Below are 18,858 nucleotides of genomic sequence, written 5' to 3'. Positions count from 1 at the left end.
TTTGCCTTTAATCTTGCCCAACAGTTCCTCTGCCTGTTCTCCTGGTAGGTCTCAGTTCACATATAGCTGACACCTAGCTTGCAGAATCTTTAACACATAAGCTTGCTGACATGTGAAATGAGCGCACTTGTTCAGTAATGTGAATATTCCTTGTCATTGCCCTTCTTTAGGATTGAGATGTAAATTGATCGTTTCCAATCCATTGGTCACTATTGTGTTTTCCAGATTTGCTGGTATATTGAAGATAGCATCTTTTAGGATCTTAAAGAGCTCAGCTGGAATCCCGTCACCTCCACTAGCTTTACTGTTAGCAATGCTTCTTAAGGCCCACTTGACTTCACCCTCCAGGATGTCTGACTCTAGATCAGTATCCACACCATGGTGGTTATTGGTGATGCTCAGATCTTTCTTGTATAGTTCTCCTCTTCTTAATTCCACCTCTTCTCATCTCTTCTGCTTCCTTTCAATCCCTACCATTTTTGTCTTTCATCGTGTCCATTTTTGCATGACATTTTCCACTGATATCTCGAATTTTCTTATTTTCTTTTATTTTTTTGCATTGCTCATTTAAGAAAGCCTTCTCTCTCCTTGCTATTCTGTGGAATTCTACATTCAGTTGGGTCTCTCTTTCCCTTTTTCCTTGGCCTTTCCCTTTCCTTCTTTCCTCAGCCATTTGCAAAGCCTCATCACACGGCCATTTTGCTTTCTTGCTCTCCTTTGTCTTGGGATGTTTTTCTGTTGCTGCCTCCTACACAATACACCTCTGCCCATAGTTCGTAGGCACTCTATCGACCAAATCTGTTCATCACCTCCACTTCATATTCATAGGTCATACCAACAGAGCCTGATGGTTTTCCCTCCTTTCTTAAATTTAAGTCTGAATTTTGCAGTAAGAAGCCACGGTCAGCTCAGGTCTTGTTTTAACTCATTGTATAGGCTTCTCCACCTTTGCTTGCAACATAGAATCAGTCTGATTTTGATTTTGACCGTCTAGTGATGTCTACATGTAGAGTCGCCTTTTGGGTTGTTGGAAAGAATGTTTGCTATGACCAGCAAGTTATCAAAACTCTATTCATCTCTGCCCTCCTTCATCTTGTACTCAAGGCCAAACTTGTTGGTCATTCCAGTTATCTTTTAATTTCCTAGTCTGGCATGCCAGTCCTCTATGATGAATGTGACATCTCTTTTCTGAGTATTTTTTCTAGAAGACTTTGTAGGTCTTCATAACACTGACCAATTTTGGCTTCTTTGGCATCTGTGGTTGGAGCATAGACTTGTATTGCTGTGATGCTGAACAGTTTGCCGTGGATTAGAACAGATGTTATTTGGTCATTTTTGAAAGTATACCCCAGTATTGCTTTTCTCACTCTTTTGTTGACTATGAGAGCTACTCCATTTCTTCTAAGGGATTCTTGCCCGTTATATTTTTTATAGGTAGTGATCCCCTGAATTAAATTCGCCCATTCCCATCCATTTAAGTTCACTGACACCCAAGATGTTGATACTTAAATCTTTCCAGCTCCTGTTTGACCACATCTTTCTAGCTACTTGTGGTTCACCTCCATTCTTCCCAGTTAGTGTGTTGGACACCTTCTGACCACAGGGGTTCATCTTTTGATGGCCTATTTTTTTTTTATCATTTTAGTACCATCCATGGAGTTTTCTTGGCAAAGATACTGGAGTGGTTTACCCTTTTTTGCCAGAGCTCTCCGCTATGACCTGTCCATCTCGGATAACTCAGCATGGCATAGCTCATAGTCTCATTGAGCTGCACAAGCCCCTCCGCCATGACAAAGTGGTGATCCAGGAGATGGGGGGAAGATTGGGAAAGGTTTATCTTTGTTTATTAAGAGGAGGCCCCTTGGGCACTGCTAGTCAGGTGAGACAAGCTCTAGAACTGGTCGCACCCTAGTTTTCTGTTTGAAATAGAACAAAACTGTTAGAGGGTTTTCTGGGACACTTAGTTAAGTGACTAGGCCAGGGTCATATAGGTCATATGGGTCAGAAGTTGGATTTGGGTGTAGCCACTTCTCTCTCTGCTGTGTCCCTCATACAAAACATACTCAAATGCTGAAAAATAAAATAGCAGCAAACTGTGGGTAAGAAATGATAATAAATGAGAGTATGTAAAGTCTTTCACTTGGGTTCAAAGAATCAACATCCCAAGGACAATCTGGAAGAGGTTTGGTTAGACACTAGTTCATCTTTCCTGGCTTGGTTTTCCTTATCTGTAACATGGGGCTGGATTCCTCCCCTATGTCACAAATAATGGAGCTGTTTGTGTGAGGGGCATTTTCCAGATGGGAAGTCTTTTGGTTTCTTGCCCTCCTTCTTTCCCTTTCTCCCAAGGACAGGAAGGAATCTTCTTTAATAGTGATCCCTCACCAGAGAGCCAGTGCTGTGTCATGCAGGAGAAAAGCATTGGCTGGAGTCAGAGGACCTCTGAGGCTTTCTACCTGTGTGTCCCTGAGTAAACCCACTTGAACTCCCTGGGCCAATGGCCTTTGAGGCCCCTCCATCCTCTAGATCTAGGATTCTGTAAGTCACTCTGCTTCCCTGGGACTCACTGTCCTCATCTGTAAGATGAGGGTGTGGTTCTGGACCAGTTGGCCTCTGAGGTCCCTTCCAGTGGGGCAGCTGTGGTCCCACGATCCTGTGGAAGTTCAAGGAGGGGCCTTACTGCCCAAATCTGAGTATTTCTCAGTTGAGTCCCTTGCCACATCCCCTCCCCCCATCTCTGTTCCCTGTCAGGCTAGTGGGGCACAGGGAGATGGGGGAGGACCAGCCTGAGTCAGGACCTTTTGACCCAAATCCCGATTCCCTTTGTCCCTTGGGCCTCCAGCTCACCCTGCTGGTGGTGCAGGTCAGCATCCTGTACTACGGGGGCCATCTTGTCATTTCGGGCCAGATGACCAGCGGGAACCTCATCTCTTTCATCATCTATGAGTTCGTTCTGGGAGATTGTATGGAGGTGAGCATTGGGTGAGGAGCATAGGCCAAGGCATGACCTCGAGGAGGGTGGGCCAGCAGGATGACCCAAGGACAGGGAGGGAGCTACAGGGGGAGATCTGCTGAAGGGCATAGGCATGATCAGTCTGAAGAAAAGAAGCCTTGGAGAGTGGTGAGAGCGACAGGAGAGCCTTCCCAGAGTTTGAAGGGCGGTCACATGGAGGAGGGACCAGCCTTGTTCTCCTGGGCTCCCAGAGCTATAGCATCAGGAAATGCTTCCTAGCAATGACAGCTGTCCCACACTGGTGCAGGCTGGCTCCCCTCTCTGGAGGCCTTTAAGCAGGACCTCAGCACCCTTCGTCAGAGACATGGTAGTGAGGATTCTCATTCAGGGAGGAGCTAAAGGAAATGGCTTCAGAGGTCCCCAGCTCTCCAAGGCTAAAGAAAAGCTGTAAATGTACCTGCGGGAAGGGGGTTGCAGCCCCACAGGGACGCTGATGGGACAGAGTTTCTTCCCTGGCTCTTCAGGAAGATCCTGGCCATCTCTCTCCAGGATAGGGGTGGGGGTGTGGGCAAGACCTTTTCTTCTTGTCCTCTGTGCTAAGCCTCTCTATTCTTTTGGCGATTGGGGATGGGGCTCCCAGAAGTTACCAGGCAGTAATTTGGGGGGAATGGCGGGGATGGTTTGTGTCTCTCCAGTCAGTCGGCTCTGTCTACAGTGGCTTGATGCAGGGGGTAGGAGCAGCTGAGAAGGTGTTTGAGTTCATTGATCGGCAGCCAACTATGATGTATGACGGGAGCCTGGCCCCTGATCACCTGGAGGGCCGAGTGGACTTTGAGAACGTCACTTTTACCTACCGCACCCGTCCTCATACCCAGGTCTTGCAGGTAAGCCAGGAAAGCCCAGGGGCAGCAATGTTCACCCCTGGAAGCCAAGAGTGGTGGGCTGACCTTCTGACCAGTGGGGAGAGAGGTTGAATCACAGGCTCCCAGAAAGTTGGGGACTTCAGTGACCTTCATTCCTTTTCCTCCTAGACAGTAATCCTCCCTCCTCAAATTACCCTGCACATGCTTCTCTGTCATATGTGGTAGCCCTTCCCTCCCCAATGGGACAAGACCATTTGTTGTTCTGTCTTTGTATCCCTAGCAGCTAGTACAACATTTTATACGCAGTAGGTGTTTAATATGTGCTTCTTGGTTTGGATGGTCTTTTCCTCCAGAAAATGACTGGGTTTTCCCAGATAATCTCTAAGGTCTGTTCCAGCTCTGGCATTTGTATGGTTTGGCCATCCCTGTGCCAGAGAGAGATGGGCAGAGAAGGCCCAGGAGTCAGGAGAGTGCCGTGTTGAGCAGGCAGAAGCAGGGCCCTCTTGCTGCTGATCAAGAGGCCTAGCTTTCAAGGCCTTAGAGAGCCTGGGGGCTCAGAAACAGTGGCCTGGGGAGAGAGGGCTGTCAGGAGGTCGGAAGAGAAGCTCTCAGATTTCCTGGGCACTGAGGGTCCTAAAAGTGACACAGCATTGGGAAGCCTGGGCTGATACCAGAGGCAGGCTACACCATCAGGCTTCAACCAGTGGAATCAAATCCACCAAGCAGAATGGCAAGTCTTCAGCTTGGGTTTAGAAAACCAGTGTCACAAGGTCAGAATGAGGAGGCATGTGTGTCTGAAAAAGATCTGAGAGTTTTAGTGGCCCACAAACACACATTCAGTTTCAGTTAATTGTGTGTTGTGGTAGCCAGGCAGCTTTGAGAGAATCATGGTGTCCGGGTATGAGAAGAGAGCTATCTTACTGTCCTCTGCTCCCTTCAGACCAGATCTGGGGTCATGTTCAGTTCTGGCCACCACGAGGTAAGAAGGGCAGCGAGCTGGAGAATATTCAGAGGACAGTCGGGTCAGCACAAGAGAAAGGCCCTGAGCACAGAGAAGAGATTATTACCAGGTGTGGGGGGTGACCCAAGAGTTGTCTTCGAGCATTGGTGTGGTTAAGTTGCTCCGCTCGGCCCCAGAGGGCCGAACCAGGAGCAATTGGTGGGGACTGGGAAGCATCCAGTTCAGTCCAGATGCCAGGAAGCAGAGTGGGAGCTACCCCAAGTGCCTTGGGCTGCCTGGGAGTCATCCCTGGAGGTCTCAGCAGGCCCACTGGTCAGGGCTGGGCTAGGTGGCCTTGGAGACCCCTCCCAGGCCTGGTGTTCTACAATTCAGTCTTGAAGGTGGACGGGAGAAGAACCCTGATCACTGTGTCTGTCTCCTTACAGAACGTGTCCTTCACCCTCTCCCCGGGGAAAGTGACTGCCCTTGTGGGCCCCTCAGGGAGTGGGAAGAGCTCCTGCGTCAACATTCTGGAGAACTTTTATCCCCTGGAGGAGGGTCGGGTGCTGCTGGATGGGAAACCCATTAGCTCCTATGACCACAAGTACCTACACAGAGTGGTAGGTAGGCCAGGGTCCTCTGGGCAGTGGATGGGAGTGGGCAGCGGCCACCAGGGCACTAGGATCCTGGGCTTGTCATTCTCCATGGAAAGCAAGCTTCTTGATGGCAAGAACTGTTTTGTTTATGCCATCGGAGCCTCAATACCCAACACATAGTAAGGCTTAAATCACTAATTGAACTGTATTTCTGGCTGCTGGCACGTTGTAGGCACTAATAAATGCTTATTGATTAAGTGATGGATTGGCATAACCACTTATCCGTTGGACTGGGGACGCCTGAGTTGCCTTATAGTTTACAAATGCTCCCTGCTCCCCAGAGTCGGTTTTTGGTCGGGTGGGATAGGATGGATGGATTCCCACTCAGCTGTCCTTCTTCCTTATCTCTTCTCCTGCTCCTGCTCACCCCCCCTCCCCCACCCCTCTCTGCAGATCTCCCTGGTGAGTCAGGAGCCAGTTCTGTTCGCTCGCTCCATCACAGACAACATCTCCTATGGGCTGCCCACGGTGCCCTTTGAGATGGTGGTTGACGCGGCCCAGAAGGCTAATGCCCATGACTTCATTATGGAGCTGCAGGATGGCTATAACACAGGTATGGGCCCTGAAGGGTGGGCGCACCCGCACGCCTGCATACGCGTGTGCCCACATACGCGAAGGGTGCCAAAAATGCTTTCATGGCTAAAGCACGTTTCTCCTCCCAACGCTAGAGATTCCTCACTAGGATTTCTCAAAGCAAGGGCTATGTTCACATCCTGCCTTGGGCACTCACCAGCTGTGTGGACAGGAGCAAGTCTCTTGACTTAATTCTTCTCAAGGGCAGGGACTGTCTTTGGCCTCTCTGTGTATTTCCAGCACTCGGCCCAGGGCCTAGCACACAGAGGTCCTTAGTAAGTGTTTATTGAATTGAATTAACTTTTCTGAGCCTCACTTTCTTCCTCTGTAAAATGGGGACAAAACACCTGTAGCACTTGTCTCCTTGGATTGTCACAAGGATCAGACGAAATAACGTCCAGAAGCACATGGAGATGCCAATTGTTATTTTTGCCCAATTCTCTTTTTTTGGGGACTTTCCTATGAATAGCTTTTTTAATGCTATCCCCGTTTCTGGACATACCCTTCCCTTTCCCTTACCCATCCAGTCATGCCTTGTAACAAGAATTAAGAAAGGGAGGGAGGGTAAATCAGTCCTGCAAAATTGCCCCACCCATCAGCTGAATCCGACTGTGGAAGTAGTGTTCTGCACCTTCCCCTACCCCCACCCCCACTGCTGCAAAGCGGCAGAGCTGAATTTTCTTATTTTCACTTGTTTATGTTGGTCTTTATGTTCATTTTTTTAATTTAAATTTTATAATAGATTTTATAATTTTATATATAAATATATATATTTATATTATTATATAATAATAAATATATTATATTTAAATATATAACATTTTATATGTAAAGAAAATTTATATGTAAATATAAATTTTATAATATAATTTCCAATTAGTGAGCTTTTATTTTCTCTCACTCTCTTCCACTTTCTCTTCCTCTCCTCTTCTTTCCTCCCTTCCCCTCTCCTCTCCAAGTCCTCATAGTCAAGTAAAACAAATTCCCGTATTGGACATATCCAAAAAATGTGTTTCGTTCTCCACCCTGAGTCCATCACTTCTCTGTGGGGAGGTGGGTCCTCCTGCCTCATCCTTCATCTTCCGGAATCATGGTTGGTCATTGCATTGACCAGAGTCCTTCAGTCTTTCTGAAGTTGTTTTTCTTGGGAATGTTGTTGCTGTTTTAATTGTTCTGCTCACTTCAGTCTGTATCAGTTCATAGAAGTCTTCCTGGTTTGGAGGTGAATCTTCTCATCTCTTCCCTGGGGCCAGGCTTGGTCATTTTAATTATGCAGAATTCTTTTGTATTGCCGTTTCCATTTACATTTTTGTAGTCTTTGCTTTGCCCCTGCTTCTGCTTTCTTCACTCTACATTTATTCATGTAAGTTTTCCCATACTTCTCTGAATTCCTCATGTAGTGCTTAGCCCTTTCCCAAACACACAAGAGGAGGGGGTACCATTAAGGTGCTACACTGTAGAATGGACAGGCTTTAACTTGCGGCTTTCTTCTCTGGAAGGGACACTTGGAGGCTGCTGCCAAAGGTGGTGGGTGGGGAGAGTCACAGAGAGGGCAGGGGCCACCGGTCATCCATTCTCAGGTTTCACTATTTGCTCTGGTCCCTTGGGGAAGGTCCTGAACTTTTCTCAGAATCTTGAGCCAACTTTTTTGCCTGCCACAGAGACTGGAGAAAAGGGGGCCCAGCTGTCTGGTGGCCAAAAGCAGCGAGTCGCCATGGCCAGAGCTCTGGTCCGGAACCCTCCTGTCCTCGTCCTGGACGAAGCCACCAGTGCTCTGGATGCAGAAAGCGAATACATGGTAGGTGGGGGCAGGTCCTGGGGATGGGAGGCTGGCAAGAGTAAGGCCGGTCTGGGGCAGGCCCTTCCCGCCTTGGAGAGTCCCTTGGACTTTTGTGGAAAGTGCTTGGTGACACATAGCAATTAGACAGGTTGGAAGGAGGTGGCCCTTGACTTATTCTGGGACTCTCTGTGAGCCTCAGTTTCCCTAACTATGAAATGGGGGAGTAGAGATTAAAGAGGCAGCACGGTGTGCTAGGCTCTGTGACCCTCAACAAGTCACCCACCTCTCAGAGCCTCAGTTTCCTCAGAAGCTAAATGATTGAACTAAATGACTTCTGAGGGTTATTCCAGCTTTAGATCCATGAGCTATGCTCCTAAGTCACTCAGCTTCTCTGAAACTCAGTTTCCCTTTCTGTACAGTGAGCAGGTTGGACTAAATCTCTGAAGTCCCTTCTAGCTCTAAATACAGGGAATTTAAAGAACCTAGAAGATAGCTAACACAGTAGATGATAGTCAAAATCCAAAAAGATATAGACAGGCTAGATCATTGGACCGAATATAATAAGATGAGATTCAGTAGGGATAAATGATGTGCCGAGTTCTGAAGAAGATCTTGGGGTCTAAGTGGACCACAGAGCTCAAGATGAGCCAGGAGTGTTATGTGTTGGCCAAAAGTGAGTCTGTTCTTGGGTGGCATAAGGAGTAGCACAGCTTTTAGGGATGAGCAGAGGGTTAGTCCTTCTGTCTTCTGCCCTTGTCAGACTTCAGCTCAAGTGTTGTGTTCTATTCTGGGCCTCACCATTCAATAAAAAGATTGATAAGCTGGAGTGTCCGGAGGAGGGCAGCCAGGAGGATGAATGGCTAGATTGCAGAGGAGCACACTGGGGAGGGATGCGTTAGAGGTCTTCCACATTGGGGAGCAGGGATGAGCCTCGTGCCGCTAGGCCTTGGAGGGCACAAGCAGGAGCAGCGCTGGAAGGCTGCCAGGAGTCAGACCAAGTCAGAAAGAACTTGCTGAAGATCAGTGTCCAGGAGTGAGCCATGCTGCCGCTGGAGGCAGTAGGCTCCCCTTTCTGGCAAGTCTTCTGCCAGAGGCTGGGCAGCTAGCATTTGGCTGGGAACATCACAGCCAGGGATCCCTTTGGGTATGAGTAGGGCTCATGGGCCACCACGGTTCTCTCCTTCTCTCGGATCCTTGGATCTAAGGGATGAGGAAGTGGCCGTGAGGTCTAGGGAAGGGAACCCAGGGCCAGGCTTGCAGCTCTGTGCTCACTGTGCCAGCCATCCTGCTTCCTTGCCTTCCTCCTGTCCTGCCCCACCCCAACATCCCACACTCTGCCCCCAGATCCAGCAGGCCATCCATGGCAACCTTCAGAAGCACACAGTCCTGATCATCGCCCACCGCCTGAGCACTGTGGAGAAGGCGCACAGTATCATTGTGTTGGACAAGGGGCGCGTGGTACAGCGGGGGACGCACAAGCAGCTGCTGGCCCAGGGAGGCCTCTATGCCAAGCTGGTTCAGAGGCAGATCCTGGGACTGGAAACGGGCACAGATGACGACAGTGGGGGTGGCGGGGGTGGCCGACCGGAAACGATGCGCTTCCCCTCCAGCCACAAGGAGCCCCTGGATGGGCACAGCGAGGTGCACAAGGCGTGAGCCCTCCTCCCTCTACCCCCATTCCCAGCCCCAGGATGGGAGCCGAGCCTGCCGTGCCCACGCTGGCAGAGGCCCCCGAGGGAGACCCAGGGCAGCCCAACCCAGAGCCCGCTGGGACCTGGGGGCCCATCTTACTTGAAGGCAGAGGCTCGAGACCACTCCTAGAGAGCAAGGCCTGTTTACTAGTTGAGCACATTACCGCTTCAAGCTCCCTTCCTGCCTCGGGATCACCCCCACCCCTACAGAAGCTGGAGGGGTGCTCCCCCCCCAGACATGCCCGCCTTCACCAGGCAGTGCCATCCCACCCCCATCCCTGCCTGAGTCAGAGTCCTTGGAGGAGAGAGCAGGTATACTCAGAGTCACTCCCTGGTGCCCACCCTGTGCTGCATTGGCAGCTCCCTCTGCCTGGGCGCCTCCCAGGGGAGGCAGAGGTTTCCCTGGGGTTTTAATCCTCAGGTCCAGCTGAGTGTAGCCCCATGTAGCTTTCGATTATTGTTCTTTAAAAAAAAATCGTTTCTCCATTAAATAGCTAGGAAAGACTGGGTTAGTCCCATAAGAAATTCCCTAAACCTCTGTTATCCCTTGGAGCTGAGAGTGACTCATCCTCCCCACTGGAAAACAGGCCAGTGGTAACTGTGGAGCATTAGTGTCTGCCACCATCCCTGCCCTCAGCCATCCCCTTCTTGGGAGCTCTCCCTGCCACCCCCTGCCCTGGCATGGGAGAGGAGACCATGGTGTCCCAGTTGGCTGAATCCCTCCCAGGAAAGAGCATCTCCTTTATTCCAGAGGCCAGCACTGCTCCCTTTATTCCCTTGCCCCTGCCTGTTGAGTTAAGGAGAGGAGGGTTGGAGGAGGTGGGCCACAGGGCCAGGCCAGGCTGGAGTAAGGGGGAATTCCTCAGTGTCTTCCTCCCTTCTGTGCCACTGAAGCCAAGCCAGTCTCACTGTGAACCACAACGAACCTTAACCCTGGGGAGTGAGGGGCCAGATGGCACCCGGGCCACAGGGCAGACCATGGCACTGCCTTGAGGTGGCTGGCACCCATCTCCAGCACTTTAGGCCCTCTGTCCTTGCCAACTGGCAGCCTCCCCTTCTCCTCCGCTCTCTGCTGTTTGCGGGTCTTTTGATTGTGATGTTCTGTTCTTTCTGTTTATAGGGTTGCTGGGAGGGTCAGGGGAGGCTGAACCTGGTTCTGGGCTTTTTCCAAACCCTTGGAGGAGCCCTCCTCTCAATAAAGTACTACCTCTGTCCCTCCAGCCACCAGCTGCCTCCTGCGTCTCCCTCCCTCTGCTCTACCTCGTGAGGTCCTGATTGAATAGGAGGCTGGGAAGGCTGGCAACCCTCCCCTGGGTTCCACAGGTGGTGCCCTGCTGGCCCTCCCTGGGCCCTGGCCTTGTGTTTCCTGGAATCCAGTCAGTCACACCTGGGTTCTCTCTCTGCTGGGGGTCCCAAGGGCATCTGAGCCGTGGGGGGATTTTCTTCTCCTCCCCAGCCCCTTCTTTCCACAGCATTTCCATCCTGGTCCCAGTCCTGGGCAGGAGGTCAGCTATAGGGCCCAAGGCTTCAGGAGAAACTGAACAGAGGGTCCTGGACCTTTGGCACTGCGTCCTCAGCCAGGCTGCCTTTCCTGGCTAGGGCCCCGCCATCTGGTGGCTTCCCCATGGGGGTGTGTGTGTGTGTGTGTGTGTGTGTGTGTGTGTGTGTGTGTGATGGTAGGGTCTGCCTCCCTCTGTGAGATTTGTGCCTGATAATAATAATAATTATTATAATAATAATTTTCATGGAGCTTTCCCCTCCCCCTTCGCCTTTGGTGTTCAGACTCCCTTGGATTCCTGAGAATTTTCCAGCTTTCTCTGGGCTGGGGCCTTTCTCCTGGCAACGGCTCTGAGCCTGGCAGGTTCCCAGGGAACCATATGCTAAGTCACATGGTGCTATGGATAGAGCACTGGGCCCAGAGTCAGGAAGACTTGAGTTCAAAACCAGCCTTAGACCCTAACTATTCATGTGATCCTGAGCTTAAACTCTGTTTGCTTCAGTTTCCTCCACTGTAGCACAGCAGTATTGTGAGGACCAAATGAGATGTTTGTGAAGCATTGAGCTCAAGCCTGGCACATGCAAACGCTCATGGTCCCTCCCCTTTCCCTTCCTGTGGTTCTGGGAAGGCTGGCCGTTCATCCTTCTCTTTTGTCCAGATAAGTAAACAGAGACCGAGGGTAACGCCAGCTCTTTGGATTTAGAGCAGGAAAGCAAGCTTAAAGGTCATGCAATTCATTTTATACATAAGAAAATAAGCCTGCACAGGGGAAGTAACCTACCCCAGATCACATACTTATGGTCTTTGCAGCAGAGGCTGGTCAGAACCCAGGCCCCTCCAGAGCTGGCACCTGGAGCTAACATTTACCTAGCATTTTCCTCCTTGGTCAATTAGGTGTCCACCCCCATTTTACAGATGAGGAAACTGAGGCTGGAGGGGGAAGTGACTTGCCCAGAATCACACAGCTAGGAAGTGTCTGAGGCAGGATTTGAATCCAAATCTTTCTGATTCCAGTTGTACCACTCAGCTGCCATAACCCATGACCTAGAGACCCATGCTTGGCTGAACAAACCTCTGTCTTACAACCTAACGAGATGCCTCCCCACCCACCCTCACCATTCTTTTCACCTTATTCTGGAATTTGGCCAGATACTCTTTCCTCTGGCTTCTGTGAGATAGAAGCACTGACTGCTCCCTCACCCCCCAAACCCTTTTTAATTTCCTTGTTGCCTTGATGTCTCTGGGCAGAGGCTGCTGAGCTGGGCAGGATGTGGCTTTGTGATCCATGCAACCAGCAGGCCTTCCTCCTGGGTAGTACCAGGGATGAGCTGAACAGTGTCCTCACTTACAGGGACTCTCTTCCCTGGAGGGGAAGGTAGGACTGAGGCCAGTGGAACTGACCTTCCCTTAGCAAACGTGGGTGAGTTGTACTGCTCCAGACCAGTCCAAAAGGGAATTAAATATTGGCTTGGAAGGAAGAGAGACTGTCTGTGTTGTGTGCTGGTCCCTGGGCCAGACGACTGTGTGCTTTGTTCTGTTCGAGCCAAGGAAGGGAGGGCGGGAGATTGTTTCCTGCTCAGTAACAGGAATCTGACGTCAGCTCCTTCACTGCCCCCCACTCCAGGCCATGCCAACTGTCAGAATTCTAGAGCTGGAGGGACCTCGGAAATCTTCTAGAGCAACCTTCTGATTTTACATTTGAGGAAACTGAGGCCCAAGGAGGAAGCGCTTCCCAAAAGGGGATTGGAGAGATGACTAATGATCACCAAAGCTGAACTGTGGCCCCCGTGGAAGTTTAAGCAATGTGCCCAAAGTCACATAAGTAGTATTGGGACAGTTTCCTTTTAACAGACCTGAGGCTATTTATATTTGGATGGTTTCCCTTCCACAGTAAATTCTCCCACATTCACCACTGCAAACCAGCTTTCCATATAAGTCACGTTGATGAGGGAGCAATGATAAAAATGCCAGTTAACAATTTACTAAGTGATCTCTTTAGTGTGAGCTCATTTCCTGACCGGTCTTGCAGCAATTAGGTCGATTGTAGCAACTCTTACAGAGTACCCCAACCTGGCACAAAAAGTGTTTTCGGGGTGGGTCCCTGGGGTGAGTACTAAGGTATCCTGTACGTGGCTATTTCTAACATTATAACTGAGGAGTCCCCACTGGTGTGCTTCCCATTAATCGTTCCATAAACTCAACTCTTGGCAAAGGCGTTTACTAAGATGATATGAATGAATGAAGCATTTTACTTAGTAAGTGCAAAGCCCCAGGAACAGAAAAGTCAGAAAATCCATGCTCCTGAAGAGTCCTCATTCTGCTAAAGAAGAAGACAGCACTCATGGAAGGTTTCTGCAGCAAGTCAAATGGAAAGGTCCCTAAGCTGTAGATGTTAATGTCTCTGTCATTTCCATTGATAAAAGTATATTCGTTCTTTATATAGAAGCATTGGACTTTGGAGCAAGCAAAGACTTCCTTTTCTGGGTCTCTGTGTGGGATCTTTCCCCATTGAATTGTGAACTCCTTGAGGGCAGAGGCTATCTTTTGCCTCTCTTTGTGTCCCCAGCACTTAGCACAGTGCTTGGCACCTAGTAGGCGCTTAATGCTTTTTTGTTTTTGTTTTGGGTTTTTTTTTGGAGGGGGGAAAGCAGGGCAGTTGGACTTAAGTGACTTGCCTAAGGTCACACAGCTAGTAAGTGTTAAGTGTCTGAGGCCAGATGTGAACTCAGGTCTTGACTACAGGGCAGCACTCTTTTCACTTTGCCCCCTGTTGCCCCTTAATAAATGTTTATTGATTGGTTAGCTGAAGTAGGGGAACTGTAGCGCCTGCAGGAGCAATTTCCAAGCTGGATCTCCACCAGGGTCATTTCTCAGGATGATGACAGGGCTCTGGGCTGGAAGCTTTGCTGTTGTCAAGGTTCTTGTGTTCTGGGTGCTGGGCAGTCTCCATCAAACAATATAACGGTAGTGAATCACACACGGGACACGTGCTTGGCTAAGGTAATTCAGTTCCTGGTATACCAAGACCTGGAAGGCTTTTCTCTCTTGACAGAGTCCTAGGCACCTGCCCTTGCATGTAGTGCTTCTGCTGGGCTGGTTGCTCGGCCGGGTCGCCGAGAGTCTAGCTATCTTCACAGCTGGCTCTTTTCTAGACTGCCAGGGATCATGCTCCTTGAAACTGTTTCCTCCCTTGAGTGACTGTATCTATCTGTGTCTCCCTTCCTCACTGGATACAGTGTCTTCTATTGCTCTAGTAGCTCCCCTTCAGAATTATGTGACCAATAGAGGAATGCGGGTTTGGAAGAAGAAAGAAACTCCTTCCTCCCCCCTGCAGGGATCTGTCTCCTAAGGCTCCTTCCAGTTCTGTATTTATGATCTTATAAGAACCTCCATGGGCAGGTTCTGGCTTGCAATCTAGCCTACTTTCAAACTGCTAAAATTCACCCTGGCCTTAGCTATTTAAAGCCTCCAGTGGTATTGCTAATTGTTTGCTCAGCCAATTAAATTGTTCCTTTCTTGACTCAAATCAAGTCCATGAGCATGTTCATTATTAAACACCTACTACATGCTAAACTAACACTAAACTACACTGTTTGTATATAGAAAGGCCAAAGGCAAAGAGAAAGGCAAAAGATCTCGAGCTTAGGGTCTAAAGGGGAAGGCAAAAGGCAGATAAACATAAACAAGCAAGATGTGAACAGGAGATAATCAACAAAGGGAAGGCATTAGCTCCAGGGAGTGGGGGAGCGGTGTGTGAGTGGGGGTGGTGGGGAGAGAGCCAGGAAAGACTTCCAGTGAGATGTAAACTGAGTCTAGAAGAAAGCCAGGAAGTGGAGGTGAGGGAAGGAGAGCATTCCAGGCATGGAGGACAGTGGATGAAAGTGCCTGAGGTGGGAGAGGGTTCAGTTGTGCATGGTGGAGCTAGGAAGCCAGCATCACCAAATTAAGAGGGCAGTGAGGTGGTGCCTGGCACATAGTAGGTGTTTAATAAATGCTTATTGACAGAGTAAAGGATAAGGAGACTGGAAAGGTAAGAAGGGAAAGGAAGAGAATCTGTACCTACTATGTGCCAGGCACCCTGCTAAGCACTTTTCTAGCTATTATCTCGTTTGTTCCTCACAACAACCTTGGGAGGTAGGTGCTGTTATTACCCCCATTTTACAGCTGAGGAAGCGGAGGCAGACAGAAGTTAAGTGACTTGTAACTAGCAAGTATGAGGCCAAGGTTTTTTGGGGGGAGTTGCCTTTTTTTTTTTTGAGGAGGAGGGCAGGGCAATGGGAGTTAAGTGACTTGCCCAAAGTCACACCTGTAAGTGTGTAAAGTGTCTGAGGCCAAATGTGAACTCGGGTCCTCCTGACTTCAGGGCCGGTGCTCTATTCACTGCACCATGCGTTTTAATTCAGGTCTTCCTAACTCCATGCCCAGGCATCTAACCCAAAAAGGACTTTGAACACCAAACAGAGAATTGTGTGTGTGATCCTGGAGGAGCCACTGGGAGTAGTGGGTGATGGGGCAGACCAGCACTTTAGGAAGGTTAGCTTGACAGTCATTAGGCCAGGAGAAAACAATCACAAAGCTAGGGCTGTAGTCCAGGATTAAAATGCCTCTGCCAGAAAGGTGTTCATACCTCCGGAAAGGATTGCAGGCCAGTCCATCTTGCTAACACATCAAAACCTCATCCCTGCCTCCAAAACAAACAACAAAAAGCAAAGCAAAACAAAACCCATCTGCTGTGACTACATTCCACAGCCTGCTACCTGCACTGAGCCAGGGAGAGGGGTGGGAAGCACATCCAGCTTCCCTTACACAAGTGTGAGCATCCCTCTTTTACAGATGAGGACACTGAGGTTCTAGCAAGGTCTGGAGAAGTCAGGCAATGCAGTGAAGTCTAGATTCAGACCCAGATCTTCTATTTGGGGCTGCCTCTCCCAGCCCCATCCTCAGTGCCCTGAAGGGCAATAGTAGGGCCTGACATTTGTATGAGCCCCATGGGGGCTTCTTGGTGGATGAAGGGATGGCCCTAGTATTTCTGTGATCTGGGTTCGAGTCCCTGCCTCTGGCACACACTGGCTGTGGGGCTAGCCTCTTGTGGTCTGAAGTCATTTTCTCAGATTAAATTACAGAGGAGTTGGAGATTGGAATCTAGGGAGAAAGTTTCCATCTTGTAATTTCCGTGTGATAAAAATCACAGGCCTGGGCCAAAAATGAAGGAAATTTTATGGCACTTTAAGGTGTTTTCAAACCTCCTTATTTCTATTATCTCATCTGAACCTCACAACAACCCGGGTATGTGCTACCAAGCCTATTTTACAGAGAAGGGATGTTGGGTTCAGAGAAGTGGAGGGCTTTGCCAAGGTCACATAGGGCAGAGCCAGGATTCAAACTCAGGTCCACTGACCCCGAATCTGGTTCACTTCCCACTTGACCATACTGTCTGTGTCTCAATAAAACAGAACTTCTTCCTGGAGAATTCTTGCACTCGGGTCACCCTGATTAAAATCAAGTACTATATCCAGTATGCAGAAGTATGGTATGGCATGGTGCCTGCCCTTAAGGAGCTCTATGGTCTTAATGAAGTACTTCACACACACACACACACACACACACACACACACACCTTCCTTGGTTCTGCTCTTGTACAATTCAGTGGTCCCTTATGATCCTAGCTCTTAGCAGAGTTCAGGGCACATAATAGACGTTTAATAAATGCTTTGTTGTTCAGTCATTTAGTCATGTCTGACTTTTTGTGGACCATAGTACATCAATACTGTCCATCAGGTTTTCTTGGCAAAGATTCTAGAGTAGTTTGCCATCTCCTCCAGCAGATTAAGGTACACAGAGGTTAAGTGACTTACCCAGGGTCACACAACTAGTAAGTGTCTGAGGCTGGATTTGAACTTAGGTCTTCTTGACTCCAGGCTCGGTACTTAAGGTATGATTGAATTTTGTTTCCACAGAAATTATATGAAAGCATGATTTGAAGTCATACTGGCGGCTAATGTCAGAGATAAAACTGCTGATGGGGGCAGTGGGGGATGTTGGCTGCCTGAAAATCAGCGCCTCTGCTACTTTCCTTTGTTCTGAGAATCAGAAGAACTGCCAGGCCAGGTCTCATTCCCAAAGGAAGAGGATGAGGTCCATCAACCCAGACTCAGTCTTGGATAATGTAACTTGTGATCACAGATATCCTGGGTTCAAATCTTCCAACTCACTTTTTTGTCAATTCTCTTAGCAAGTGAGGAAAATCCTTTCTCATACTATCTGAAGCAGACAAAAGGAGAGGAGACTAAGAGTATTGGGGGCTGGCTTGGCATTTCCTGTATTAAATAATGAAGTAAATAAAGATGAGCAGGGAGAGGGGATGGAAAAGTGGAGATGAGAAGATGTAATCAAGGGGTGGGGTTTCTTGAACCCTGAAATGCTGACCAGTGTGATTCAAGGCCAGGAATTCAAATCGGGATGAATTATACAAGGATTTGTGTAAATATCTTAACGTGTGCTTGTGCCTGTGGTTTTTCACAGGAGGTTAAAGGCCAAGTCACTGGTCTGAAAAAATGTAAAATAAACATCTCTTTTTCTAAATTCACTCATTGGCCAGATGGAATTCTTGGTAAGATGGTTATTTCCTCTAAACACCCAGCAGTCAATAAATGCTTATTGACTGATCGTTTTTTTAATTTTTATTTTTATTAATACCTTTTGTTGTTAGATCACGTTTATTTTTGAGTGCATCCTCTACCTCCCCTTCCAGTAAACTATCCCTTGTGGCAAAGAACAAAAAAGAATAAAATAAGGGGGCACAGCAAAGTCAACCAACACATGAACATATACACAATATTCCACACCCATAGCCCCTCACTTCTACAAAGAAGGGAGGGGACTGCATTTTCCCAGTTTCTCTGGGGCCATGTCTGTAATTTCTTAGAGCTCATTTTTATTTTATTATTCTTTCCATTTACTTTGCCTTCATTTACATCAATTCATATTAGTCATCCCCAATTTTTTTTTTCTTTTTGGTGGGCAATTGGGGTTAAGTGACTTGCCCAAGGTCACACAGCTAGTAAGTGTTAAGTATCTGAGGCCGGATTTGAATTCAAGTCCTTCTGACTCCAGGGTCAGTACTGTATTTGCTGCGCCACCTAGCCGCCCCAACCTTCATCAATTCTTACAGGCACATCAATCTTCCATTTCAGTCATGTACCTCTGTTTGTTTAGCCATTCCACAATTAATGCACATGTTTCATTTCCTATTCTTTGCAAAAAAAAAATACTAGGTGATCATTTTGGTATGGAGTCTTTCTTTCTGTCTTCTACCTTTTCCAAGTACATGCCTAACAATGGCTCCCTGAATCAGAGGGTCAAGATGTACTTACCAATATACTTATATAACCTAAGGACCCTCCCCCCACACACTTGCTATCTGCCCCACAAGATAGACTCCTGGGCCTTGCTATCCACCCTGCAGTTTCTCCCCTTATTAGAATGTGAGTTTCCTGAGAACAAAGACTGTTTTTGCTTTTTGTATTGTATTTATGGTGCTTGATATAGAGTAAATGCTTAATAAATGCTTTTAATATTCATTCATTCATTCATGGATCATAGATTTTGAACCAGAAGAGAGTTCCAACCCTCTCATTTTACTTATGAGTAGCATAAGCCCAGACAATCAAAGTGACTTCACCAAGGTCATTCAACCAGCAAGTATCTGAGAAAGTCCAGGCCCTCCTGACTCCCAGAGCCAGTATTCCATCCATGACACCATGCTCGGGGGTCTGGCACATTTTAGTGACTTCCTAAGCATCATTCGGCCCAATGTGCAGCTGGTCGGTGCCATGCCCTCTTCCTGCAGCCCCTCCAGCACTGACTAGTTCTGGCTTTTGATCTCTTCACTGATTTGCTTTTTT

At 48.4% G+C, this 18,858-nt stretch overlaps 1 protein-coding gene across 5 annotated transcripts in view; it reads left to right on the top strand.

The window, feature by feature from the left end:
• ABCB9 (ATP binding cassette subfamily B member 9) overlaps window positions 1-10,683 on the top strand; it is a 51,983-nt gene extending 41,300 nt beyond the window's left edge. For all 5 annotated transcript variants that reach the window (XM_069081700.1, XM_069081702.1, XM_069081699.1 and 2 more), the window contains 6 exons: window positions 2,843-2,971; window positions 3,649-3,837; window positions 5,203-5,376; window positions 5,806-5,965; window positions 7,647-7,783; window positions 9,110-10,683. In XM_069081700.1, the coding sequence (XP_068937801.1) occupies window positions 2,843-2,971; window positions 3,649-3,837; window positions 5,203-5,376; window positions 5,806-5,965; window positions 7,647-7,783; window positions 9,110-9,421 (1,101 nt within the window). In that variant the 3' untranslated portion in view covers window positions 9,422-10,683. The remainder of the gene's footprint in view (window positions 1-2,842; window positions 2,972-3,648; window positions 3,838-5,202; window positions 5,377-5,805; window positions 5,966-7,646; window positions 7,784-9,109) is intronic.
• Window positions 10,684-18,858: the final 8,175 nt, after the last annotated feature.

Source organism: Petaurus breviceps, unplaced genomic scaffold (assembly GCF_028583685.1).
Source record: "Petaurus breviceps papuanus isolate PSGF00001 unplaced genomic scaffold, PetGlider_PUasm1.0 99, whole genome shotgun sequence".
NCBI lineage: Eukaryota > Metazoa > Chordata > Mammalia > Diprotodontia > Petauridae > Petaurus > Petaurus breviceps.
Note: the sequence above shows the minus strand (reverse complement) of the source record. Positions and strands in the feature narration are given on the sequence as shown.